Consider the following 27799-nt stretch of genomic DNA (forward strand, 5'->3'; position numbering starts at 1 on the left):
GCCACTTTCGTGATGGAACGTATGAGTGGCATCCACCATCCTCGACCCAAGCCTATTCCGCTGTCTCGACCTCTTGGCACCACCGTCTTGGCCACCCTTCAAATGCAACTCTCAAATTGTTAAACTCTCATTTTAATTTACGTATTTCTAGTTTTACGCATTGTACTTCATGCCTAATGAATAAAAGTCATAAACTCCCATTTTCCGTTTCGACTCTTACCTCCACGGCTACACTCGACATCATATATTCGGATGTCTGGACCGCTCCCGTCCTCTCTCACGACAATTTTAAATATTATGTGATTTTTGTCGATCATTTTAGTCATTATTTTTGGCTATACCCTATTACATTCACTACATTTCACCAATTTAAATCTATTGTCGAAAAATATTTTAATAAACCAATTCGGCAATTCTACTCGGATAATGGTGGTGAGTATAAACGACTAAACCCAGCTCTTTTAAACGATGGAATTACTCACTTAACATCCCCTCCCCACACACCCGAGCATAACGGGTTTGCCGAGCGGCGTCATAGACACATTGTCGAAACCGGACTCGCTCTACTCACTCAAGCTCGTCTTCCGACTACCTTCTGGCCCTACGCTTTCTCTACTGCAGCTTATCTAATTAATCGCTTACCCACATCCACTCTTCGAAACAAATCACCCTATGAAACCCTCCATCACAAACCGCCCAACTACCATAAACTCCGTCCTTTTGGTTGTCTTTGCTTCCCGTGGCTTCGTCCGTACACAACCCATAAACTCGAATCACGGTCCACACCATGTATATTTGTGGGATATTCGACTACTCAGAGTGCTTATCTTTGTTATGACCCATCCTCCCACAAGTTATTTACATCTCGTCACGTCCGTTTCATCGAAACCGAATTTCCTTATCTTACTCTTTCAAACTCGACCCTATCAACAACTCCAACTATTGATGACTGGTGCACTCTTTCTTTACATATTCTTGACCTCACCATTCCCCATACCACTCCTACGCCCTCTGACCCGCCACCCAATAACCCGACCTCCACTCCTACCTCCCCTCGACACCCTGATTCCTCACCTCCCTCCTCCACCAGCTCTCCTCGACAAACCCCACCTCTCTCCTCCTCCACAATGCCTACTACCACTACTTCCCCCTCATCTCCTACAGCCGCTGCTACCCCAACCACCCCTGCCCTATCTTCCCCATCCCCGCCACCTCCACCACCTCCACCTCCTCCTCCTCGCCGTGTTGAAACCCGCCTCTCCCACAATATTATTAAACTCAATCCCCGCTATGCCATAACAGCCGTAGCTCCCACTACCCATACCACACCCACCACGACCAAACAGGCTCTAATCGATCCCCGATGGCGAGCTGCAATGATTGAGGAACATCAAGCCCTTATTCGAAACCAAACATGGACACTGGTTCCCCGTTCTCAAGCCCGAAACATCATAGGCTGTAAATGGGTATACCGTGTCAAATATAACCCGGATGGGAGTCTCAAGCAACATAAAGCCCGATTAGTTGCTAAGGGATTCCATCAACGACCGGGTGTTGATTATTCCGAAACTTTTAGCTCCGTAATAAAACCCACCACCATCCGCCTTATTCTAACCATTGTCGTCACACAAAGCTGGCATCTTCATCAACTTGATGTCAACAACGCCTTTCTCCAAGGCAACTTCAGTGATACCGTGTTTATGACCTAACCATCCGGTTTTATTGACCCAGAAAAACCCGACCATGTTTGCAAGTTAAACAAAGCTCTTTACGGTCTCAAACAAGCCCCGCGAGCATGGTATGTCGAACTCAAGTCCTACCTGCTACGCTATGGCCTCAAGTCTTCGATATCCGACCCATCTCTTTTCATCTATGTCAACGCTCACATCAAGCTACTGGTTCTCGTTTATGTCGATGACATTATTGTCACCGGTCCATCATATACCCACATTCAAACCTTTATCACCCACCTCGCTACCAAATTTTCCCTCAAAGACTTGGGTCCCCTCTCTTTCTTCCTTGGCATAGAAGTCACTCCAACCACAAATGGACTTCATTTAATATAAACCAAACCAAATATCTATCCGACTTACTCCATAAATTTGATTACCATGACTGTAATCCTGCCTCTACACCTATGGTTCCTCACCCACCATTACTGGCCGAACCAACCCAACCAATTCATGATGAAACCAATTATCGTGCTATTATTGGTAGCTTACAATACCTCCACTACTACAAAAATCATCATAGACATCCGACATTTTCATCAATAGGCATCAGATTTACAACTGATGCACAGTTGACACATGTATATTCTTTTTGCTTATACATCAGTCTTAAGTCTGATGTCTATTCAAAAATAGACATCAGTTTTTTAGGAAATCCGATGCCTATATAAGATATAGACATCAGATGTTTCAAAAATCTGATGTCTATTCAAGACCATGGACATCAGATATCCAAAAAAAACCGATGTCTATAATTTTTTTTAATAAAAAAAAATAAATTACGGTATTGTTGCCCAATATATTAATCGATAATTAACAACAAATGTCTTTATACAATTAACCGATTATTCCAAGTCAATTACCAAACGATCTTTAACCAACCAACCTATCAACAAAATTAATGTTTCATCAGCGACTCCACTTTCAAATTCGTACTTAGTCGCAAGATTATCCTTATTATCTTCTTCATAAATTAATCCAAAACAGCCACTGACGAAATTCCTCCTTAGCAACTCGTACTCCATGACCTTCACTTTACCCTTGTCACCTCTTACAATCCATTGATTCCTGTGACATTAAAACCCAACACTGAACTATGTTAAATCTGAAAACTATGACTGATATTGGCCAAACATCAAAGAGCTTACTGAGCTAAAAGTCTGCTAAAAACGTCACATAGCAGACCCGATGTTCAAACGAAGGATATACACAAGCTGAAATTATCGTAACAAAAATGCACAAGAAACGATTTAGAACAAGTCACTTCAACACATTACTAGCTGCAACCCATTCATCACTTAACCTTAGACAAACACAAGTGTGAGCAGAAGCAATACGACGACAAAAAAAACACATACATACTGAAGACACGCTTTGCATTAGCATAATAGTGACTGACAGACTGCACTTCTGTATGTATTTTTCCTAGCTCGGTCTAGTGTGCATTATCACTTAACCTTATCAAAACAAAGTCAAGAGAACATACCCAACAACTACAACTTTGCTCTTGCTCCTAGCAATAGTATAGCGGCTCTTTGTATTCCTCTCTTCAAACAATTACATACACAAATAAGCTAACAGGCTGAGTCAGGCTCACACAAAGGCAAAAATTCAGCGCAGTAATAAGGCGTTTTGGTTAGCGCCTCACTAAGACTAATAACACTGCAACATTACAGCAGTATACATTCATCCGAAGCCAAAAGAGACAAACAAAGGATCATACAATAACTATATAGTAACAATGTCGAAAGCAGTAAAGGTGAAAGATAAGGGAGCGAGTCTCAACTGAGCCAGCAACTTTCTCAAAGGATGGGAGAAAATTGCGATTGACAATCTATGTCTAAAGGTTACAATATAAATGGAAGGACGGAGCACTACACAATAAATAATGAGTATACTAGTATAGCATAACCAAAGTGAAAGTTATTATCAGGTATATGACATACATACTATCTGAAGTAGAGAATAAAAAAGTGTGCATTCAATAGTTAAATCACAAGTAAGCCATTTCGCAACATAACTATGAGAAGTAGAAAAACTGCAAAAATAATGTTACAATTACTTAGTAAAGCTTATAAGTAAGGGCATATAAAACTTGAAAATACCTTTCTAACTGATACTCGGCATTCATAGCAACTCAACTTAAGGCCGGCTCCCGATCCGCTTGACTATCATAAGCCTATCGTCATTTAGCAGTTCATCATCCTCTGGAATATAAGTTTGTGTGTAGTCATGTCCTGCAGAACAAACTTAGCCATTTAGAATGAAAATAAAAGTGGATCAAAGATTATGACAAAACAGGTAAAAACTTTGACCACCATTTTTGATAGAAAAATGAGATATTATAAGCAAACTTTGACCACCATTTGGTAGAACAGACTCGATTTTTTTGACAGAATTCGAATCAAGTACATTTTCTGGTAGTTTCTATAATTCAACTGCAAAAACCCGACTTGGGACAACTGCATCAACCGAAGTACGTCTAACGATCTACTCTTTGTTCAAGTATATTGACAAGATTTAAACCAATTCGAAATTCTGCAAGATTGGCACCACTTTGTGATCGATTTGGTACGGAGGAGTATTTCGAGTCTCAAATAATGTCAGGCTTCTCTTGCTCTTGTTCTGTAATATGATCCGACTCAAACCCAATAGAGTAGAAGTCTAGAATCACAGCCATGGACCCAAAAAAATGACCGAAACAAACTGACCTTGCATGTGTCCGAGTAACTCGTTTTTTGCCAACCAGGTCTGGAAGAGAGGTTGGCGGCAACTACTTCGGCATCAACACAACACAATATTTTATAATCGTATACTACTCTTTTGGAATACACAAAAGAATACATAAAAGAACCCAATTTGCTAATTAAAGAACCTAAACCCTAAATTTCAAAGAAACGTAACCCTAAATCAAACCAAGCAACAAATATAGAAGATTGAAGTAATTAGATTCGAAAATATACCTTGATGGATTATGGAAGAGAGGTTGGCGGCGGGCAAAACGCGGTGGTCGAAAGGTGAGAGCGAAAGTTTGCGGCCAATGGCGAATGAAGGTGTTCGATCGGCTGTTAGCAATGGAGAACGGCGAAGGTCTACTGACTAATGGCGGCGAAGAAAGTTTGACCAGGCAAAAGTGGTGTTCGTCAGCCATGGTGAGTATTCTATAGTGTTAGGGTTGAGAGAGTGAAAATGATCAACAGATCTAAAAAAAAAATAGGATTATGTAGGTTGGGGAATTGGGGCAAATCAGAAAGAGTATATGAATAAGGGAGGATGAGGCGTTTGTCTAAAAAAAAAAAAAAAAGGGAGGATGAGGAATTTTAAATAGTTTCTGAAAATTGATAGGCATCGGCTGTTCAATTGTCTCATGCTTATTAAAGTTGAATTTCATAGGCATCAGTCTTTTTAAAAAACCGATGTATATTGAATTTTATAGGCATCGTTTTTTTTCAAAACTCTGATGTCTATAAATGGACATCAGTTTTTTTTTAAAATCGGATGTCTATTGAGTGATGTGTATTACGTTTTTTGTAGTAGTGCTCTCACTTACCCGTCCTGACATTGCTTTCTCTGTTAACAAGCTCGCCCAGTTCTTAACCCACCCCACGGCTCTTCACTGGACTGCTCTAAAAAGGTTATTACGCTACCTGCGTGGTACTCTTCACCTCGGTGTCCATCTGAACAGAACAAGTCCCCTTTCTCTTCACGCATATTGTGACGCGGACTGAGGTGGTGATACCTCGGATTATGTCTCTACTTCCGGTTACCTTGTTTATCTTGGCTCTAACCCCATCAGTTGGTCTTCACGGAAACAACGAGCCCTCCCCCTCTCATCTACTGAAGCAGAATTTCGAGCCGTGTCCGCCACCACCTCCGAACTTCTTTGGTTAATTTCCCTGTTACATGAGCTCGGTATTCGTGTCCCTCAGCCTCCTGTTATATATTGTGATAATTTATCTGCAACTCATTATTCCGCAAATCCAGTTTTCCACTCACGGATGAAGCATTTAGCACTATCGTTTCATTTTGTCAAAGAACAAGTTCGTCTTGGTAATATTCGTGTGCAGCATATTAATGGCAGTGATCAACTGACTGATACACTAACTAAGCCTCTACATAAACCTCGCTTCCTAGAATTATCATCCAAGATTGGCCTTCGGCTTCGCCCGTCCATCTTGAGCGGGAGTATTGAAGATATTACTAAGTCATAGTTTGCTTGTATATAGGATATTTGTTGTATGTTTATCCTTTTGTTATTGTTCCTATTCTCATGTATATTGTTAGCTAACTTACCTAGTCTTTCTCCTCTTCTTTAGGGTTAGTTATATACCTAGTCTTCTACTCCTAATTGTAATTATAAATAGCTTGTAATCTCTTCTAACTTATTCATTCAATAACACAATTCATATTCTTATACTATTGAGTCGGAGGTAGTAATTGTGAATAAACAATAACACAATTCATATTCTTATACTATTGAGTCGGAGGTAGTAATTGTCATCATATTCACAAGATCCATTATTTCATGCTTTTAGTTTAGCCATATTATTAAGCAAACATGTTGATGTCGGGTAAAGTTATTGAGCAGTGGCACACTGGCACTTAGTGACCATCGACCATGGTTCAGAAAACCCGTCCCTTTCAAAATTGCAATAACAAATCATTTGGCCCCCAATTTGGCAATTTCCCAACATTTTTAACGAATTACTTGCGTCAATGAGCACTGAGAAATCAGACACACACAATGTTAGATACTGTATATGTACGAACATGAATTGACAATAAAATCGCACCGAATTAACCCTGCTTTTTTAATAGAATAATTCGATTCTTATTAGTGCTTGAGTGAAACCAAATTTCCTATTGAGATAAGACGGTACCCTCTGATTTTTCGCACAAAAATCAGAGACGTAATATAGAAATATTTTGTGTAGGATGTTATACGTGCTTTTGATGCAATAGAAGTTTATGATTTTCCGTAACATTTTCTTCTCATCCTTTATCTATTTATATAGAAAGGATTTGGGAAAACAGGGAAACAAGGAGATGTATTTGTGAAAGGTTGCAACCCTTCAGAAATTCAGATACAATTAATTAAATTACGCGGAATTTAATTACGCGAGACCCCCGTCATAGTTATTCGAACGAAAACTATTCCGCAATCCCGTAAATAATTATACAAGCGTACACTCCGTACTTTCGAACTCGTATTATATTATTTAGAAATTACCTATCAATGAACCGACCTTAATTACGCCAAATGAACCGGTAATTACTCTTAAATCACCAACACACAAGAATACAACTCTATTGAAGTTTATCTTTGATTAAAATAACTCTCACAAAGAATAAAAAAAAGGTGAACAAATGATTGAGACGAAGGAGGTAAATATCGTTAGCTACGTATTTGCAAAAATTATAAAAGTTAGATATTTTTAATGTAACGAATCAAACAAGATCCCAAATGAATATATTTTCACTTACGTATTGAGAGAAAATTGATAGTGAATACTCACTTGTAAATAGTGTGTAAAATAAAAAAGGGCATTGTGAAGTTGAATGGAGGGAGTAACATATGTCTCAAGTAAGCACAAACAAGCAAAAATTCTCATACAATGGTGTAGAACTATGGAAATTAAGGGGTCGTTTGGTTGACAATGGGAACTCGCAATGCCCGGAAAGATCCAATTAATGTGCTATTCTATTTCATGTGAATTTGGAAAAGGTGTTTGGTTGCATGTAGGAACCCAAATTCCATAGGAATTTCCACTTAACTAGGGGGCCTAGATAAGCAACTTCATCCATTATGGAGGAATTAGAGTTCCTAGAAAGTTCTAATTCATGTGAATTGAAGCAATCAAATAACAAGCTATTTTTACACACTTCCCATGAATTATAATTCATGTGTTTTTGATGGGCAACCAAACAAGTCCTAACATGCACAATCAATCGCGCTTGTGGGCTGTTGTTCATATAAAGGAGAAGTATTTAACAATAAACAAAACAAAAATTGAATGAAAACGGAATTAAAGAGTGTAGCAATAGAAGAACTTGAAAGAGTGAGAGTGATACAGGATCTATTAGATTCGCCATCAAGTTAAATTGTTTATGAGTTCAAAGAAGATGCCTTCGAGAATCCAACTACTTAAGAATAACAGGTTATGACACTTCTTTGGTGCTAATTTGGTCATACACTGATTCAAGAGCTTCTTCTCTGATCTAGGTTTGTGAAAAAAAAGGTGAAAAGTAAATCAAACAGGGCTGAGTTATTGATAGAACGATCTTACTTGTAAGGGAGGCGTTGGAACAATATACAACCTCAATTCAGAAACTAACTCCATCCAAAAACAACTTTTCTTGAAATAACTTGACCAGAACTAGGGGTGGTCAAACACCGGGTCGGGTCGGGTAGGGATAGGTGAACCTGAAACCGACATGAGGAGGAAGACGGGTCAACACGAGCTGGGTTGAGTCTGATGGAAGTGGACTCTGAACCAGCCCGGGGTAGGGCCATAGGTTTGGGTTAAGGGCAAGCCGAGTTGGATTTGCTCAAGTTAGGCCGGGTGAAAATTGACACGAAGGTCGGGTCCGGGTTGACCTTGAGGTTTGACCACCCCTAACTTGAACCTATCCTAACACAAGGACAATAGGTTCAAACACAATCCGGACCGCCTAAACCCCTTCTTGTTATATCCCTGAAAGCTAACAAAGTCTAAAACCCTGTCGTCTAAACTCCAACAAAACTTTTCCACCTTCGAACTCAAAACTGCAAATTGAATTTCTCGCAATTTTGCATCAACAAAAACAATGTCACTAAGATTAATTACCAAACAAAATCCCAGAAAATACATTCCACAATTTACTCGACAAATGACGAGCAGCAGAAGAGTAGGAGACAGAAGCAAGAAAAAAAGAGTTCATCACCTTGAAATCGTCACTGAAAAATGGAAAATCTTCTCCAAAATCCATTTTTTAATGGAGGTAATTCAATCTCAACCTGAATCTGTTATACCCATTTCTAATCTTGATCATTATAGACGTCAAATTAATCTCCCCAAACCCTATAAAATGTCTGATTTCCTGAAGAAATCTCCTGAAATATTCGATTTTTATAAAGATTGTAAAGGGGTTTTGTGGGTTGGTATGACCCAAAAAGCTGAGGAATTGTTAGATGAAGAGGAAAAGGTAATTGGGTTGTATTCTGATCAGGCTGCTGAGTATGTTACTAGGTGTTTAATGATGTCGATTAATAAGCGATTGAGAATCGATAAGATTGCGCATTTTAGAAGGGATTTTGGGTTGCCTTTGGATTTTAGGAAGGATTGGGTGCATAATTTTCCTAGTCTTTTTCGTGTGGCGAAATGTCGGGAAGGGGATGATGAGATTGAGTATTTGGAGTTGGTAGAGTGGAAAAAGGAGTGGGCAGTGACTGAATTAGAGAAAAGAATTGGGAGTCTTTGTGGGGAGGCGGTAGGCGGGGAGGAGCCGGGTATGCTGTCGTTGGCATTTCCTATGAAGTTCCCACCGATGTTTAAGGATGTGTATAAGTTTAGTGGGAAGTTAGAGCAGTTTCAGAGGAGGGAGTATTTGTCGCCTTATGCTGATGCTCGAGGGCTTATGGCTGGATCAGTTGAATTTGATAAACGGGCAGTGGCTATTATGCATGAATTGCTTAGTTTTACGCTTGAGAAGAGGCTGGTGACGGATCATTTGACTCATTTTCGGAGGGAGATGGTGATGCCTCAGAAGTTGATGAGGTTGTTGTTGAAGCATTTTGGTATCTTTTATGTTTCTGAGAGGGGGAAGCGGTTTCATGTGTTTTTGAATGAGGCGTATGAGGGTTCAGAGTTGATTGAGAAAAGTCCCTTGGTTCTTTGGAGGGAAAAGGTTCATAGTCTCATTGGGTATAGAGGGAAGAGGAAGGCTGCAACTTTTGAGGAATTATCGGATGTTGAGGATAAGAACATGTGGAACAGCGAATCTGAGGATGAGGGATCTCAGATGGACTTAGAGAAGGAAAATACGATTTCTGTTTTGGACGATGACTTGCTGGCTGATGATGATGAGATGGATATCGATGAGGTGTCCAGAGCATACAAGGATGGTTAATCGTATTCAGGTCATTATTTACTTAGTATTCTTAATGTGCCCTTGTGTGCATGCTTGATTGTATTACTCAGTAGGTCTAGTATGAAACAATTTCACACCTGAGACCAACCAAATCCTTATATAGTTGGTTTCACATGCGTAAACGTTTCATTCAAGTTTTTGCGGATGTTGTTTGATTCTTTAAGCCAAAGTCATTTTCTGATGATGATTGGTCACTTCTGAAATCATTCATGAGTTGTTGCCAGAGCCGAGCAGAGTTGTTCTGAGAGTAGTAGTTGATATCAGAAGCATATTATTGATGATGCTCCCAATTTCCATTTTCTATGTTTTAATTTCTTATTGTGGCTGATGAATATTTACTGGTTAAAAGTCTGTTAGTCTGGCTGATAAAATTCGTTTTACCAAACAGATCACAAAGCTACATATTTGGTTATCACTGCCCTGTCCCTGCTCTGATATGCAATTCCAACAGCTCTTCTTTAATTTTTATTTGAGCGGCCCTTCCCCAATGGATTTGTGGCAAGATTAGGGTTAGAGATCTACTGTGATGTAATGGACTGACTGTCTCAGTGTCTTAGTTTAAAAAGGCGCGCCTTGGATGAGGCACTAGCCAAAACGCCTCGGTGCATTTTGGGTGCGCCTTTTAGACAAGGCTCACCTAACAAGGTTAAATAGTACGCACTTTCCATATCTTTAAGACAAGGCTCACCTAACAAATTTGTTATTAAAAAAGGGCACGCCTTCGCCTTGCGCTTTGCCTCGGCCCTTTAGCCCCTCGGTGCGCCTTGCGCATTTTCCCTAAGCTCAGTGTCTATAACTACGATCTTTGTTACATGAACTTGACTACTCAAGTACATATCCAAGTGTAAGATTCACAGTGACTCAAATTTAAGACACTAGGGCTCCGTTAGAAATTGAGGATTCAACAACTGGTGAACTGGGTCAAATGTGCTGTTTCTTGTAGTGTTGTGTCGGTGTCTGCAGTTGGCGTAAGATTATGAGCTTTTATTAGAAGATGGCTATGCTCAAATAAAAAAGAAACAAGGTTATTGATTTGTTCTATTGTTCTTTCTCATCATGGATTTTTCATATTTAAGCATTCACCCTTTTCATGTTTTTGTTTTTATCTTTTGGCCCTGCGCTTGTACTACTTGAATGCTTACTTCTCATTTAATTAACCATCTTTACCTCAAGCACAGGTCATTTTGGACAACTATCCGGATTACTTTTTAAAAACAAAGAAGCTATGGAAGGCACAGTTGAAACAATCAATGCCATGGAGTTATGAGGATCTTTTGTTTTGCCTTCTTTTGCAGTCTTGTTGCTTTAGAAGCCTGCAGAAGTGAATGCGAAAGAGGTGGGAAAACCAATCTGGGTTGCTGATTCATCAGGATGAAAATGGAATATTGCAACCCTCTCTTCCTTTGTTGATGTTAAAGAAGAGACGTGAAATCATGACGAGTCAAATACTCATATATGAAAAGGAGGTGTCTCAGAGACGGTAATTCATCCACAATTTCGGAAAAACAAACCATGGGAATGGCAGAAAGTCGATGTTCAAGCTCCTTTTGAAGAAATTCTTATGGAACTCGTCAAATGAAATGGGAAGCCTGAAGGCAGAGGTTAACTTCAACAAAAGAGGTATTCCTGCCAACCCTATTTACATCCTGTACTGCACTGCAATGTGCTTGGTATTTCAGCTCTGTGTCATTGTCCAGCACATAACGTGATCCCAGAGCTTGGACTTATAGCATCTGGCAAATACGTTTGTTTCGGACAATTTTGGAAAACTATGTTTCATGATTCGTCCACTTTAATAAAAAACTTTTGGCTACATTTAAGAGGCTTTTGCTACCAAGGATATGTGAAATGTTTTGCTGAATACTGCATGCACTTCAAATGTAGTGAAGTGTCATTCAGCTGACACGTTTTTCATTATGGGTCATCTCGAAACTGCATGTCTGCATCTGTATTTTCATGTGTACATTCAATCCATCTGTATTAATGTTCTGGGTTAAGTTATGCGAAATGTTTTGATGTATACTGCATCCACTTCTTAATTTCTTGTGTAGTAAAGTGTCATTCAGCTGACATGAATTTCATTATGGGTCATCTCGAAACTGCATCTGTATTTTTATGTGTACGAATCCAATCATTATAGATACAGAATAAAATAACTATAGTAAACCAAGAAATGACATGATTGCTTCATATGTTCATGTATATCATTGATCAAATTACTGTCGAATTTACATCGTCTTCAATAAAATTAGAGCATGAATTCTGTTTTCACCTATGTCATTTTACTACTCATTCTCTAGATTTCAGTAAGCCATTACATGAGTGGTCTTGGTATCATAGTTAGCCAAACAAGGTTTTCCTCTTTCCCTCAAAACCTTAATCAAATCGACGCACATACTCTTGACAACACCCTTACAGTTACTCTGCAACAGCAACACACACTTGCCTACTCCATTACATTTTCTTACCACTTCCACAATCTTCTCATCCCGAAACTTATAACACACACTCCACAGCACCGTTGCTCCATGCTCGGTCACCTTCTCCGACTCTTTCATCAACCGCCTTACAATCTCCTCCACACACTTATCGTCCTCGCTTATTGCCTTCCTGCCCTCCCTAGACATGGCCACCATTTCCAGCATTTCCATTATCCTCAAAATCACCGCCTTATTTTTCAAACGGCCTTTATCGCATAGGATCTCTCCTGCCCTCTTCACCACGCCTAATCTCACAAGTTCCTTAATCAATGGTCTCGAGTTTACAGCTAACGTGGACAGTAGCCCTAATCCAGCCTCATTAGCAGAATCATCATCACACTTGACTAAATTGTAGGCTTCAAGAATCAAATTCGGCGTCTCAATGATCTTACCTTTTGTTTCGCCATCATAATTCACAGTCTTGAGTAAAATACTCGCTATCGCGATCCTGCTTTCAAGGGTTCCGGTTTGCATAACAAAGACCAACTTTGGCAAACATTTGATAAGCTCTTTGTACACTACTACATCACTAACAACCAAATCGAGAAGAACCAACATCATTCCCAAACTCTCGACGTTACCGTTGACTTGGTCAAACAACTTAATCATTCTCATAATAGTATCCAACAACCCCTCAGACTTCTCCAAAACCCTACAATACTCCTCAGATTTCTTAGCTTGCAAGCAAACTTTTGTAAGAGAATCCTCAAATTCCTCAGACTTAACCAAAACCCTACAAGATTCATCCGAAGACTTTGCTTGGTTAACAAGTTTCCTAAAATAAACAAGTGACTGCTCATCGTCATGACCTCCATTGTAAGTGGGCCAAAGTTTGATGAGGCGAAGAAGCGTAAGGTTAGGGACAAAGGAAGGAGAAGAGAGCGGCTGCATGGTGGCAGGGCACGTAGTATGACCAGTTTCCAGCCAACGTTGGATACTAGAACGGTCATACGTTACACCCGTGGACAACGACACCGGAGATTTCATCACTTCCATTGAGATTGGACATTTGAAGTAACATGGTATTGTTACACAAAGCTCATTTCTCACCATTTTTAGAGTATGAATTTCTATGAATGTTGGTGTGTTTGTTAAAGTGGAAGAAAATAGAAATTATATATATTAAATAAATATAAAAAAAAGTCAAAGAGTCAAAGGAGAGTGTTTTTAGTCAAATAAGGGAAGTTGGAAGAATTTGGATGTTAGTGTAAAAGGGTGTAGATTTTAGGAAAAAACAGCTGTGGCCTGTGGATTAGTGGGATTTTTTGTGTGGGAGGGTGGACTAAGTCTATTTTCTAATTCATGGAGTAACAAAAATGTTGAAGTTGTGATTGGGTTTGTTGGAATTTTAATGAATTTGAGGCAGTCCAAGTCTAGGATTAGGTGTTTTTAATTGACTATATCAATCAACTTTGATTTGAATAATCAATTGTTCTCTCTTAAGACGATTATATCCGTTTTAAGATTAAACAGGTAGATAGAATGAGACAAGCTTTTTGCTATTTCATAGACAAATAACTTTTGTCGCATCTATGTTACTAGAAGTCTAGAACCGTTTTAAGTGTAAGACGGATTTACCCGTTTTAAATAAGAATTTGTGTTGAACAATTGCGTGTTCTTGTTAGAGAATTGTGAATAATAGTTGTGATTTGGTGCATGAATGGAGGGTAACTGAGAAGAGTTTCCGTGGACGAATTTATTAAAAAGGTTAAGTTAAAGCTCGACTCGAGCTCTGTTGGATCGATTTTGTAAAACTACTACTCATTTCATACCCAAATTGATGTAGAATGAGTAGTACACAATTAAAATGTGTCCAAGCAAGGCAAACTACTATATATTCGGAATATCACTCTCGTCATTTTGATGAATAATTCATGTTTGACCTTTCCGATGAACGGAAAAAAGTCAACCGCGAATTATTCACTGAAATAAACGGGGTACTTACATGTCGAGTTGGTAAACTCTGTTCATATCTGAAAAAATTATGAGGATCGACCTTAGTCTTAACCTTAACTAACCTATCAAAGTTACCCAAGAAGTACTTCCTCCCATACACTTCCCCTTCGTCGTAAGTCCAGTTATGGCTAACACCAATGTCGATATCCCTGTAATTAAGGAATGCACCTCTAGGATTCTTGGACACATAGGGTGTCATAAATTCATACAATTTCCTCAATATACCGATGTTTTTTGCCTCTATATCTTGCCCTACATTATCTTTCCAATAAATAAAATACTGAATCTTAAACAAATTCCCTTTTCTATGTGGAAATGGCGTACGAGTTGCAGGAATCTTGTTCATTTTTCCTCCATAAGCACTGAAAACCAGGATCGGTTTCTCTAATTCGATCAGTTTCTTCCAAAGAAGCTCCAAATCTTGTTTCTCAATCGGTTTCTGTACATAATCTGATTTATTCTTCTGGTAACTCGCCGTATAATTCCTGCTTAAAAGCACTTCATACGGAGTTTCCTTGTCGTGATTTAACAAAAATAATATACCTTTCCCCCAACTCATTTCATGGCAGTCCGCTTTCTCGATACCCAATTCAGGTAATTTGGAGTTCAGTAAATTGACTAAGGTTTCGGAATCCCCTAGGAAATATGATATCACAGTAACGCCGACAGTTAAATTTCCTGTGTTTTTCGGATCATTCTCAGGTTGCAGTAACAATCTCATAAACAAGTTCTCATCAATGTTTTTCATAACAGACGGCCATTTGTAAACAAAATCAGTCACATTATCCGCCAGAAACCTCTTAACATTAAAAACCGTCACAGTTTCAGGAACCGTCACAAGCTTAACTGTAAAAGACAGTACAACAGCAAAACTAGCACCACCGCCACCCCTGATTGCCCAAAACAAGTCTTCACCCATGGAACACCGGTTAAGAATTCGACCCTTATAATCCACCACCTCAGCATCTATTATATGATCTACTGATAACCCGTGTTTCCTCATCATAAAACCATAACCGCCCCCTGTAAAATGCCCACCAATTCCGACAGTCGGACACTGCCCTGCAGGGAACCCATGCACATTGCTCTTTTTAACAATGTTGTAGTAAAATTCCCCCAAGGTCGCCCCTGCCTCGACATAAACAGTCCCTGACTCGATATCAACACTTACGTTTTTGAAATTGTTCATGTCAAGAACGACAAAGGGATCATCCGAAACATATGACAAACCTTCATAGTCGTGACCTCCTGATCGGATTTTGAGATGTAACCCGAGTTTATTTGAGCATATGACAGAGGCCGAAACTTGAGACGGGTTGAACGGGGTGATGATTAGTATAGGTTTAGGTGTAGTTGGGTATGTGAACCTTGAATTTCTTATGTAGGAATATAAGACTGTTGTGTATTGGTTATTGTCCTTAGAGTATAGAATTTTCGACATGTTTTGTGAAGAAGTTTGTTTATTTAAGCATTGGAGAAGATTGTTGTATGTATCATTTGATGATTTAGCTAATGAAAATGAGGAAATAATTAGGAGGAAGTAGAAAAATTGATGGAAATCAAATTTTGTTTTCATTGTTTTTGTAAAGTTAGCCGACCGGAAACTATGTTTGGACTAAGGCTTTGTTGTTGTTGTTGTTGTTGTAAAGTTAGAGTTTCGTTTTGCTATTTAAAAGTAATAAAAACTCGAGAAAATGTATGTTTGTAAATAATGTAGTAGGTGATTTTGTAAAAACTAGGAAAAAAATAATGAAATAAATCATGAAGATATATGATTATGAACCATTTGATTCTCGGTATCAGCAAGGATTTTTTTTTTAAAAAAAAAAAAAAAACATGATTTCTAAAATCAGTGGAGAAATGTTTCTAGTTGAAGAAATTTGTTTTGATTTAAGATCCATAATTCATAGAATAGTGTATGCAAATTTAATTCTAATTATTTTTTAATAAAATCATTCAACCTAAGACGGTAATATTTCATAGACGATAAATTCTGCAGTACAAAGTATATCAACCCGAAATATGATTTCTACTCCGTATCATTTTTATGACGAGAAAATAAACAGAAAATGAGAAGACATGGCACAAATGTTAAAATACTTTTATTTCATAACAAATTTCAAATAGTTAAGTGTAGACCAAAATATATCAACTCGAAATATAATTTCTACTCCGTATCATTTTTATGACGAGTTAATTACCTACATATAATAATCCCCAATTGGTATACTTTGCTCATACCTAAAAAAATTATGAGGATCAACCATACTCTTAATCTTAACTAACCTATCAAAATTACCCATAAAATACTTTTTACCATACACTTCCCCTTCTTTGTAAGTCCAATTTTGGGTAACACCAATGTCAATGTCCCTATAATTAAGGAATGCACCCCTTGGATTCTGGGACACATAAGGTGTCATAAACTCATACATCTCCCTTAGTATACCAACATTCTTATCATCAGTTTCTTGCCCTTCTTCTTTCCAACTAATTGAGTACTGAATCTTGAACAAGTTTCCTTTCCGGTGAGGGAATGGAGTCGCAGTATCCGCGATTTCATTCATTCTTCCTCCGTAGGAATTGAAAACAAGGCCGGATTTTCCGAGTTGGATTATTTTCTTCCAGAGGAGTTCCAAATGTTGTTTCTCAATTGGTGTCTGGACATAATCGGACTTTCTTTTCAAGTAATTAACGTTTAAAGTTCGGTTTAGAAGGACTTCGAGTGGACTTTCTGTGTCGTAATTTAACCAAAATAATAAAGCTTTCGACCAACTAAGTTCCTGGCAGTCTTCTTTCTTTATACCGAGTTCAGGCAGTTCAGTGTTCAGGAGATTGACTAATGTTTTCGCGTCTCCTAGGAAATGTGATATGAATGTAACGCCGACAGTTAAATTATTTGGATTCTTCGGATCATTTGCAGGTTGCAGTAACAGTCGAATGAACAAGTTTTCGTCAATGTCTTTCATAACCGACTGCCATTTGTAAACAACATCAGTCAAATTATCAGCCAGAAACCTCTGAACATTGAAAACTGTCACGGTTTCAGGAACCGGCACAAGTTTAACAGTATACGACAGTACAACAGCAAAATTAGCACCACCACCACCTCTGATCGCCCAAAACAAATCCTCACCCATGGATTTCCGATTCAGAATCCGACCCTGATAATCCACGACCTGAGCATCTATAATATGATCTACTGACAACCCGAATTTTCTGATCATATGACCGTAACCACCCCCACTAAAATGCCCTCCGATTCCTAATGTAGGGCATAACCCTGCAGGAAAACCATGCACATTGCTGCTTTTTATGATCTTGTAATAAAATTCTCCCAAACTCGCCCCTGCCTCGACATAGGCAGTTCCTGTCGCGGTATCAATACGTATATTTCTCAAATTGTTCATGTCGAGTATGACAAAGGGATCGTTGGAGACATAGGACAGCCCGTCATAGTCATGACCTCCTGACCGGATTTTGATATGTAATCCTAGCTGGTTCGCGCATATGACTGAGGCCGAGACTTGAGTCGGGTTCCATGGGGTGATGATTAGTAAGGGTTTCGGTGTTGTCGGGTACGTAAACCGGAGGTTTCGGATATGGGATTGCAAGATGGAAGTGTACTGGCTATTCTCCTTGGAGTAAAGAATATTTGTGATGTTTTGTGAATTTAATTGTTTTCTTAGACATTGGAACAAGTTATTGTATGTATTATCATGTGATGATTTTGCTAATGAAAATGAAGAGATAATTAAAATGATAAAACAAAAGAAAAATTGTTGGAAATTATATTTCATTGTCATTTTTTTGAGTTTTGGTTGAAGATGTTATTTGATTAATATTGTTTAGCTATTTAAATGCAATAAAAAGACATGAAATTGGTGTGTACAAATTTGGTGCAAAGAAGGAAGTAATTGATTTTTATGAAAAATAAAGAAATTGAAAAGATATTACAATTATAATGAAGTATTTGATCTAAATCGACTAAATAAGTATATGTACGATTAGTTAAGATTCTCTAAAGTTTGTATTTGGGTTTTTTGTGAAACACAACCTTTAAAAATTTTTTTTTTGCGAAACACTACCTTTAAAAACAAAAATTGTAAAACACAACCTTTAAAAACAAAAAAGTTGCGAAACACTACTTTTTGGCCGGATTCCGTCAGCTTTATTCATTTCCGGTGTCATAATAGCTCGCATGTGCCATGTTTATTTGACTTTTTATGTTTTTTTTTTTTTGTTTTCCCTTCAAATAATTCCCCTCTTTCTTAATTACCCCGGTAAAAGCTCCCTCCCTCTTTATCTCATTGTCATCCACTTCACCACTTCCCTACCTCAATTTTTCTAAATAGCCTCCTCATTTTTTTTTTCACAATGTTCAGTGACAGTTCAGAATCTTTGTCAACACCGCTTCTCAAATGTCGTTATGACATCCCTGTCGCCTTAAAACTTTCACGACGGAAAAAAAAATAAAGGAAGAAGGTTTCTTCTAACATGTAAAAATTTGGGATTGTTTAAGGTGATTTCAGATCTAAAATTAAGTGAAATAAAATTGAAGGAAGAGTTTGGACATCAGACATTCACACGTGATAGATTAATTGATTTTTTTGGTGCACTTATAGCGTATTTAATGGCGAATTATCACTGGATTTTTATTAATTTGGTCAAACTCCGGCCTAAAAGTAATGTTTTGCAACTTTTTTGTTTTTAAAGGTTGTGTTTTACAATTTTTGTTTTTAAAGGTAGTGTTTCGCAAATACTTTTTTTTAAAGGTTGTGTTTCACAAAAAATCCTTTGTATTTTATAGTGTGTATATAAATCGGTAAGGATTTGATTTTACAAATCTTATGATTAAATAGGTAGGAAAATGTTTTGAGTATAATATGTTGGAAATAACGTGATTTAAGAATTTAATTATGAGTTTTAATATGTGACCAAATAATCTGATGGTTTAATAATCTTATCTTTATTAATTCAAAAGACAATACTCAATTTAGAGTGTGTCACGTCATTAATTCATCTTTTTTTTTGGAAATTCATGTTATGGTGGGACCCGTTAGTGTGCAATGTATTATTTTTTCAGAATTCCGGCTATACAAACATGCGACAAATTCCGTCTTAGAACAAATACTATGAAATAATTTTATACATTCCGAATAAATGAAATTAATGGCATATAAGCGGAATGAATTACAAATCGGAATAAATGAAACTAATTACAAATAAATGAATTACATAATTTGAAAAAAAATAATAATAAAATTACATAATTACGAGAAGGAATTACATTTATTTACGGGATTGAATTGTTAATTGCTAATTGTTCATGTTAATATTTGTTAATTCAGATTGTTAATGTTAACAGTATCTATTACACATTAATCATGTACATCACGGAATGTCATCTATTACCCAATTATTATAATAGAAATGCAAATTTAAATATTCATCAAAAAAATATTCATATCGATCTAATACATACCCGTGTAATTTTGCACGGATTTAAAACTAGTGGTTATTTATTCTTCTTTATTTTGATGAGTTACAAAGAATATTTTATCTTGATAGCGTCGTTTATTTTGATGGATTTATGGTAATTTGTATAATTAATTCTATTGTTAATATGTTTCAAAATTTAAAATGGGAGAAGTACGTTAAATGTTTGCTAACTAGGTTTGGTATAAATATAATGACCTAATTAAGTACTTTAGCCTTTAGCAACGATGACTGATTTGATAACCTGCGTAATAGAGACGTTATTTTTAGCTATTTATGTTACTAAGAGCAAGTACAATGGTTTAGCTTAGGGACTTGCTTGCAATTTCTTAAAATTACAAGCTAATGGCTAAACCATTGAGAGCCAAGAGGATTCTTAGGTTGAAAGAACAAACGTTCATTAGGCTAAGAGTAGCTTAAGTGGTCCCACTAAAAAAAACAACCAATAAGAAATTAGTTGGATTCAATCAAGCTAGTATAAACAAAGCTAAACCATTGTCTAAGTTTGGTAGTTTTAGCTTAACATTTGATGTGGCAAAGGTAAGCTAGTTACAACTAGCTTACCATTGGACTTGTTCTAATATCACTCTATATTATTATTTCTCTGTAATAATATTATTTACGTTAAAAAGATATTCTACTTTTTCTAACATAATAAATGGTGATATTCAAAATCCATTACAAATCAATACTATATATTAAATCCAGAAATCAAGGGACTTCAATGTAATTAAAGAAAATTATACAAATTAATTATACTATATAGTTTTAAATCAATAGCACCGTGTGATGGACCCGATTAAGGGATCTCAATGCAAATATTATATAGTTTGGGTTAAAATTAAATTATATAGAAGCTTGGTAATTTTCCTAAACATGGTTAATTTCCTTAAAATAGAATAATTAATTAAGATGGTCAATTTCCTTAAAATAAATAGTATAAACATGCACACTTATGGTATTAATTATTATCATCATAAAATTATATATTAAATTTAAAATCTATGCAATTTTTATTAAACTTTATAGTTTATTAGATGTATAGAGATGTTAATTATTTAACATACAAAAATATAATATAAATAGGTTATAATAATTCAAGTTAGATTCCATAATATATAATATTGCATAATTCTTTCGATTTGATTTAATGCATATATGTAATATATTTATATAAATATATAATTCTCTTAAAATTGCATGCCTAAGTAGTAAAAGTAATTTCGTCAGTAAAGAAAAGAATTGTAGTAACATTGGATATAGTTATGTGCTAGTAATCACTCATTTGAATACTAAAAGTAATAATATTATCAACGAGATTAGTGAGAGTGGTAGAAACAACAACGGGAGTAGTGAAATAATCAATATTAATGTGGCAATAGTGAAAGTACCAAGAATTACCGCGGGAGTAGCGAAATTATCAATATTAATGCGGCAGTAGTGACAGTAACAATAATTACGGCGAACGTAGTAAAAGTAACAATGATTACAGGCAAGTAGTGAAATGTTATTACTATTGTTTCATTAATAAGAGTAAAATATTAATAGCGGGAGTAGTGAATTTGTCTCAAAATTTATTTCATCGTAATTTTAGGATATGTTAAAAAAATATGTTAATGATAAATTTATGGGTTATGCAACTTTAAGTAATTTTATTTAATGAAAAAAAAATTTAATGGTAAGTAGAGGTAGCCCGGGCGAAGCCGGGCACTAATACTAGTTGGGTTAATAATATTTTCGGAACCTCTCATTAATTTATGGCCAAATATATCATTATATTATAGATCTTATACATAATGTACAACATGAGTAACATTTATGGGAAGGGATAAATACCATGTTTGGAACAATACGATTAACGATATTTTTTTGTTATTATGGTTCAATATTTTTGATTTTTGCATTTTGAGGTGTGCGATCACCCATAAACAGTTCTAAAAGATAATTCATATCAGCAGACCCCAAATCATAATGGGATTAAGGCTCTGATGTTTTCGTTGTTGTTGGTTCAATATTTTCGATTTTGCTATAAGAAATCATCCTACTAGTAAAATACATGCAGTTCTCTTATTATGGTGTTTTTCTCCTAAAATCTTTTAAGTGGAAGATTAACAAAAATATTTTTCTCCCATTTATGGGACACAAGGAGAGGCAGGATGTATAGTTTTCATTTGTTTCTGGTTATATATGCGATTATCATATACGGAGACCGGAGTACATGATACGGAATACTCGGAAAAAAGGATTATATCACCAATTGTATAAGAACATTACACAACCATGTTAAATCTAATTGAGCTTATATATTTTATTTATTCATTTTATAGTCGAAATGACCTGCACCCTTTGTTTCAATTTATTTTATCATTTTAGTTATTACACATAACTAAGATTGTCGTCTGATTTCAATGATTTTTCTTAATTCTTTTGAATCATCCTACAATGAAACGAGGGGAGTATAATAATAATAATATGATGGGATGAGAATTCAAAATTACTACATATAATCGAAGAACTCTTTATGATGTCGAATTGGTATACTCTGCTCATATCTAAAAAAATTATCAGGATCGACCTTACTCTTAACCCGAACTAACCTATGAAAATTACCCAAGAAGTACTTTTTCCCATACACTTCCCCTTCTTTGTAAGTCCCATTGTGACTAACACCAATGTCTATGTCCCTAAGGTTAAGGAATGCACCCCTAGGATTCTTAGACACATAAGGTTTCATAAACTCATACAATTCCCTTGTTAAACCAATGTTCTTCTCCTCAATATTTTTCCCCGCTTCTTTCCAAAAAGTCGAGTACTCAATCATGTACAAATTACCATTCCTATGCGGAAATGGTGTAGCAGAGGCCGGAATCTCATTCATCCTTCCACCATAAGGACTGAAAACCAAGGCCGGTTTCTCTAATTTAATTAGTTTCTTCCAAAGAAGCTCCAACTCATGTTTCTCGATTGGTTTCTGTACGAAATCTGATTTCGTCTTAACATAATATGGTATGTAACTCGTATTCAGAAGAACTTCGTAAGGAGTTTCCGTGCCATGACCTAACCAAAACAGTAACGCCTTCGCCCAACTCGTTTCCTGACAGTCTTCTTTTCTGATACCCAATTCAGGCAATTCAGAATTCAGTATATTGAGCAGTGTTTCGGAATCTCCAAGGAAATGTGATATAAATATAACCCTGACAGTTAAATTTCCTTGGTTGTCCGGAGCATTCACTGTCTGAAATATCAGTCTGATGAACAAGTTTTCGTCAATGTTGTTCATAACAGACTGCCATTTATAAACGACGTTAGTTATATCATCGGTTAGCATCCTCTGAACATTAAAAACCGTCACAGTTTCAGGAACTGGCATAAGTTTAACTGTATAAGACAGAACAACAGCGAAACTAGCACCACCGCCTCCTCTAATTGCCCAAAACAAATCCTCACCCATGGAGCTCCGGTTCAGAATCCGACCCTTATAATCGACAACCTCAGCATCTATTATATGATCGACTGTCAACCCGTATTTTCTAATCATATTACCATAACCACCCCCACTAAAATGCCCACCAATTCCAACAGTCGCGCCTACTCCTGCAGGAAATCCATGTACATTGCCGCTGCTGACAATTTTGTAGTAAAATTCTCCCAAGCTCGCGCCTGCCTCCACGTAGGCAGTTCCTGTCGCGGTATCAACCCTTACGTCATTCAACTTGCTCATGTCAAGTAAAATATACTGATCGTCTGAGACGTAGGATAAGCCTTCATAGTCATGCCCACCTGACCTTATTTTGAGGTGTAGTCCAAGTCTTTTTGAGCATACGACAGAGGCTGAAACATGAGACGGGTTGAAAGGCGTGACGATTAGGAACGGTTTCGGTGTTGTTGGGTATGTAAATCTTAGATTTCGAATGTGGGATTGTAAGACTGAAGTGTATTTGTTGCTGGCCTTGGAGTAAAGTATTTTTGAAATGTTTTTTGATGTTGTTTGCTTATTTAAGCAAGCTAAGAAGGTGTTGTATGTTTCATTTGATGATTTTGCAAATGAGAATGTTGAGAGAATTATGATGAGAAAACAATAGAAAATATTATGGAAATTAATATTTGTTTTCATTTTTTTGTAAGATTAGTTTTGTTTAGTTGTACAAGTTAAATGTTCACTATTGTTTTGCTTTTAAAAAGCACTAAAAATACACGAATAAGGCCGTATCCCGTCTTAAGCAAGAGCTATTGTTGTTAACTATGTTAGCGTAAATAAGGTAGTACTTCTTAATTGATTTTGTAACAAATAAGGGAGAAAACTATGGGCATATTCAAGAAGTTGTAATTTTGAATTATATGAACCAAATGGCCAAATGGGTTAATGTATCAATAATGGATTTGATTCTTGAATTTCTTCTTTTTTTTTGCTATGTACTGTAATATTCTAAAATCACTGGTGAAATGTTTCTAGTTGAAGAAATTCATGATGAACATCGATAATTGATAGCAACCCTTATTTATCTCAACTCGAACTTGACCTGAACCGTTCATAATCAACACGTGATGACTAGTCCACAGGCTAACCCGTTTACCAGGACACAATCATAAAACAAGAGAATCTAGACTCAATTGGCAATTCGCACCTCCTAATTTTTTCACTTTCCAAATCACATGATCAAATTTCCAAAAAGTGGAAAGAAATCAAGAAATAAATGAATTATTTTTCTCTTATTTTGACTAATCATATATTCCTAAATCTAGAACAATCAATAAATGATCCCCCAAATTGTATATATCTTCAAAGATGCAGCAACACAAATAGGAATAAACTGGGGATATGAATGCAAATCAGCCTTAAACTTGAACCATCACTATTTATGTCACTGTACTATGCACTCACTTTTCAAGCCCTCCATTATTAAACCACTACCTTTTAGAAAAGTCCTTACTCGTTTTATCTTTTTCTTCCTTATACCCTTTTACGACCATTCAAACAATACTCGTTTCTGGGTACGACCGTCTTATTCTATAACTGATACGGAGTATAAAATAACCATATTACGATAAACAGTTACCACTTTTAAAAGATACTTACTTTGTCATAACTATTAAAGAATATTATATCGAATATTATATTATGAATATTAGGAAATTATAATAATCGCATGATACGACGGTCTTATAGTATAATTTGCGTTCAGACCGTACATGTTACATACCATTCATTATCATCACATTAAATCCCAACTCCTATCTTTCCACCATAAATATCAACTCAAAAAACATAATAATATCCACACACAAAAAAAAAAAAAAAAAACAATCAAAATGGTGACAAAACTCCATAATTATGGATTCTTATTATTCTTTATTATCATATTATCATCGTCTTCGCTTTCATTTTCCGCCACATTATACGATAATTTCCTCCAATGTTTAACCACCAAGACAAACTCCCCAAAAAATATTTCCTCAATTCTATACACTCAAAATAACACACAATTCACTTCCGTCCTTGACGCATACATCCGAAACTTACGTTTCACGTCGCCAACGACACGTAAACCGCAACTAATATTCACTCCATTAAACCCGACTCAGGTCTCGGCAGTGGTTATATGCTCTAACAGTCTTGGCCTCCACGTTAAAATACGAAGTGGAGGCCATGACTATGACGGACTGTCCTACATATCGGACGACCCGTTTGTTATCCTAGACATGATTAATTTACGTAACATTAAGGTGGACCCCGTTGCTGGGACCGCCTACATCGAGGCGGGGGCCACTTTAGGTGAACTATATTACAGAATTTCTGAAAAATCCAACGTGTACGGATTTCCTGCAGGGGTGTGCCCCACTGTAGGAGTTGGCGGACACGTCAGCGGTGGCGGGTATGGTAATATGATAAGGAAATACGGGTTATCCGTAGACCATATTATCGACGCTCAAGTCGTCGATTATCAGGGTCGGATACTGAACCGTAAATCAATGGGTGAAGATCTGTTTTGGGCTATTCGAGGCGGTGGTGGGGCCAGTTTTGCTGTTGTTTTATCGTTTACGGTTAACCTGGTGCCTGTTCCAGAGACCGTGACGGTTTTTAATGTTCTGAGGTATCAGTCAGATAATGCAACTGATCTGGTTTATAAATGGCAGACAGTAATGAAAGATATTGATCATAATTTATTTATCAGATTATTATTACAGCCGGTAACTGACCCGAAACAGAAGGGTAAAAAAACTGCCAGGGTAACTTTTATTGCATTATATTTGGGTAATTCTGACAGTTTAGTTTCTGTGTTAAATGTTGCATTTCCTGAACTTGGTATAAGGAAACAGGACTGTCAGGAAATGAGTTGGGTTCAGTCCGCATTATTCTGGGCAAATTTCGACAATGATACTTCACCCGATGTTTTACTAAACCGGACTTATAACGCGAATTACGGGAAAAGGAAGTCGGATTACGTTCAAACCCCGATTCCTAAACAAGGGTTGGAACTTCTGTGGCAGAAACTGGTGCAAATTGGAAAACCCGGGTTAGTTTTTAACTCGTATGGCGGGATAATGAACGAAATTGCAGCAGACGCGGTCCCATTTCCGCATAGAAACGGGAATTTGTTTAAAATTCAGTACTCAATTGGTTGGAAAGATGCAGGACAAACTGCTGATGATACAAATATTGGGTTAATTAGACAATTATATGCATTTATGGAGCCTTATGTGTCTCAAAATCCGAGGGGTACGTACCTTAATTATAGGGACGTTGATATCGGAATTAACCGGAATTGGACTTATAAAGAAGGTGAAGTTTATGGGAGGAAATATTTCTTGGGTAATTTTGATAGGTTGGTTAAGGTGAAAGGTGAAGTTGATCCTCGTAATTTTTTTAGGAATGAACAAAGTATTCCGCTTTTAAATTCATGAAGGTTAAAGAGCAATGCTATCGACCTTTTCCGTCCGATACTCTTTTATGTTATCCTCTCATGTGTTATTGGGATAATACTTGTTTTCCTTGCATAAATGTAAGTTGAAAAGGAAGTAGGGAGAAAGTTAGCGAGAAGATTGGAGGGAGAACGTGGATAGCATTGCTCAATTGCTCATTATTCATAAAATAAGGTCATTGTTAGTTAAAATCTTGGTAGAGTTTTCTATAGGAGGACGAATTATACTTTATATTTTTGGGTAAACTTATTGAGATAAAATATTGGTTTATTGATATCATGAAAGCGCAATATTTTATAAAAGTGTATTATCCGATTAATTATCAGTTCATTATTATAAGCACATTGTTAAGTAATTTATGAGCTTTTATTGCTAATTTATTGAGTTGATGTCTTGATGACGAAATTATTTTTCAATAAGTGTATAAATTCATTTATTAGCATTAAATGAATCGTTTTTTTATAAAAATAAACAGTTTCACGGTATTATACCGTCTTAAATTATAATTCGTGTTAATTATAACTTGTACTTGTATCATCAATTGATGTTTTATTCGATCACCACACCGTATGTTATAGCCAATCTAGAAAGTTTGGAACAATTGTATGATTGCTTTTATGCTTCCACTTTTTTCTTTAGAGATGATGCTAGATTGCTAGCCCCGTGATTATGAAGCTTTATGATTGTAAAGGTTAAGTTAAAGTTCCGAATAAATTCATACATCGCCCACGTCATCACGTAAGTATCTCATATTGATAAAATGTGGGAGGTTTTTAATTTTATAAGACAAGGAGCTTCTCTCACGATCACACGATTACTAATTAATTTAGAGTCGAACAGCTTTAAACTTACAAAATTGATTTTCTCTCATCTATTTCGGTGTCATCTAGGTCCAATATAAAATGATTTGACAAAAATTGTACAAGTTCTTACATGAACAGTCAAAATCAATTTTGCTTTTACGTCCAAGGTCCAACAAGTTGCGAAATTGTGCTCCTCCTCCTTTCTGATCATTTCTGTACGTCTTACCTTTTTATTTTTATTTTTATTTTTTTACTTTTGCATATTTTTTTAATCGTTTAT

General features: G+C 36.5%; 6 protein-coding genes across 7 annotated transcripts; 2 read left to right on the forward strand and 4 right to left on the reverse strand.

The window, feature by feature from the left end:
- Positions 1-8397: 8397 nt before the first annotated feature.
- On the forward strand, positions 8398-11418 carry LOC141586396 (protein WHAT'S THIS FACTOR 1 homolog, chloroplastic). Of its 2 annotated transcripts, none has more exons than XM_074407607.1 (2): positions 8398-9849; positions 11039-11418. In XM_074407607.1, exon 1 carries the CDS (start codon positions 8538-8540, stop codon positions 9837-9839), a length of 1302 nt encoding a protein of 433 aa, XP_074263708.1. In that variant the 5' UTR covers positions 8398-8537; the 3' UTR covers positions 9840-9849; positions 11039-11418. The 2 variants fall into 2 exon arrangements, with proteins under 2 accessions (XP_074263708.1, XP_074263709.1); XM_074407608.1 differs by having other exon boundaries at positions 11156-11418.
- A 604-nt stretch (positions 11419-12022) lies between these two features.
- Positions 12023-13659, reverse strand: LOC141658602 (U-box domain-containing protein 27-like). Its single transcript, XM_074465525.1, has one exon. It carries the CDS (start codon positions 13391-13393, stop codon positions 12164-12166), a length of 1230 nt encoding a protein of 409 aa, XP_074321626.1. The 5' UTR covers positions 13394-13659; the 3' UTR covers positions 12023-12163.
- Positions 13660-14182: 523 nt separating this feature from the next.
- On the reverse strand, positions 14183-15926 carry LOC141658603 (berberine bridge enzyme-like 21). The gene has a single exon (XM_074465526.1). It carries the CDS (start codon positions 15870-15872, stop codon positions 14196-14198), a length of 1677 nt encoding a protein of 558 aa, XP_074321627.1. The 5' UTR covers positions 15873-15926; the 3' UTR covers positions 14183-14195.
- A 571-nt stretch (positions 15927-16497) lies between these two features.
- LOC141658604 (berberine bridge enzyme-like 21) lies at positions 16498-17790 on the reverse strand. The gene has a single exon (XM_074465527.1). It carries the CDS (start codon positions 17704-17706, stop codon positions 16498-16500), a length of 1209 nt encoding a protein of 402 aa, XP_074321628.1. The 5' UTR covers positions 17707-17790.
- A 4502-nt stretch (positions 17791-22292) lies between these two features.
- Positions 22293-23909, reverse strand: LOC141587537 (berberine bridge enzyme-like 8). The gene has a single exon (XM_074409011.1). The coding sequence runs from the start codon at positions 23907-23909 to the stop codon at positions 22293-22295; it is 1617 nt and encodes a 538-aa protein (XP_074265112.1).
- A 1083-nt stretch (positions 23910-24992) lies between these two features.
- Positions 24993-27066, forward strand: LOC141586398 (berberine bridge enzyme-like 19). Its single transcript, XM_074407609.1, has one exon. The coding sequence runs from the start codon at positions 25106-25108 to the stop codon at positions 26696-26698; it is 1593 nt and encodes a 530-aa protein (XP_074263710.1). The 5' UTR covers positions 24993-25105; the 3' UTR covers positions 26699-27066.
- The last annotated feature ends 733 nt before the right edge of the window (positions 27067-27799 follow it).

The sequence above is a fragment of the Silene latifolia genome, chromosome 6 (assembly GCF_048544455.1).
Source record: "Silene latifolia isolate original U9 population chromosome 6, ASM4854445v1, whole genome shotgun sequence".
NCBI classification, from domain to species: domain Eukaryota; kingdom Viridiplantae; phylum Streptophyta; class Magnoliopsida; order Caryophyllales; family Caryophyllaceae; genus Silene; species Silene latifolia.

Bases quoted from the DNA above. Each gene is read 5' to 3' on its own strand.
- LOC141586396 (XM_074407607.1), top strand. From the start codon at position 8,538: ATGTCACTAAGATTAATTACCAAACAAAATCCCAGAAAATACATTCCA.
- LOC141658602 (XM_074465525.1), bottom strand. From the start codon at position 13,393: ATGGTGAGAAATGAGCTTTGTGTAACAATACCATGTTACTTCAAATGT.
- LOC141658603 (XM_074465526.1), bottom strand. From the start codon at position 15,872: ATGAAAACAAAATTTGATTTCCATCAATTTTTCTACTTCCTCCTAATT.
- LOC141658604 (XM_074465527.1), bottom strand. From the start codon at position 17,706: ATGAACAATTTGAGAAATATACGTATTGATACCGCGACAGGAACTGCC.
- LOC141587537 (XM_074409011.1), bottom strand. From the start codon at position 23,909: ATGAAAACAAATATTAATTTCCATAATATTTTCTATTGTTTTCTCATC.
- LOC141586398 (XM_074407609.1), top strand. From the start codon at position 25,106: ATGGTGACAAAACTCCATAATTATGGATTCTTATTATTCTTTATTATC.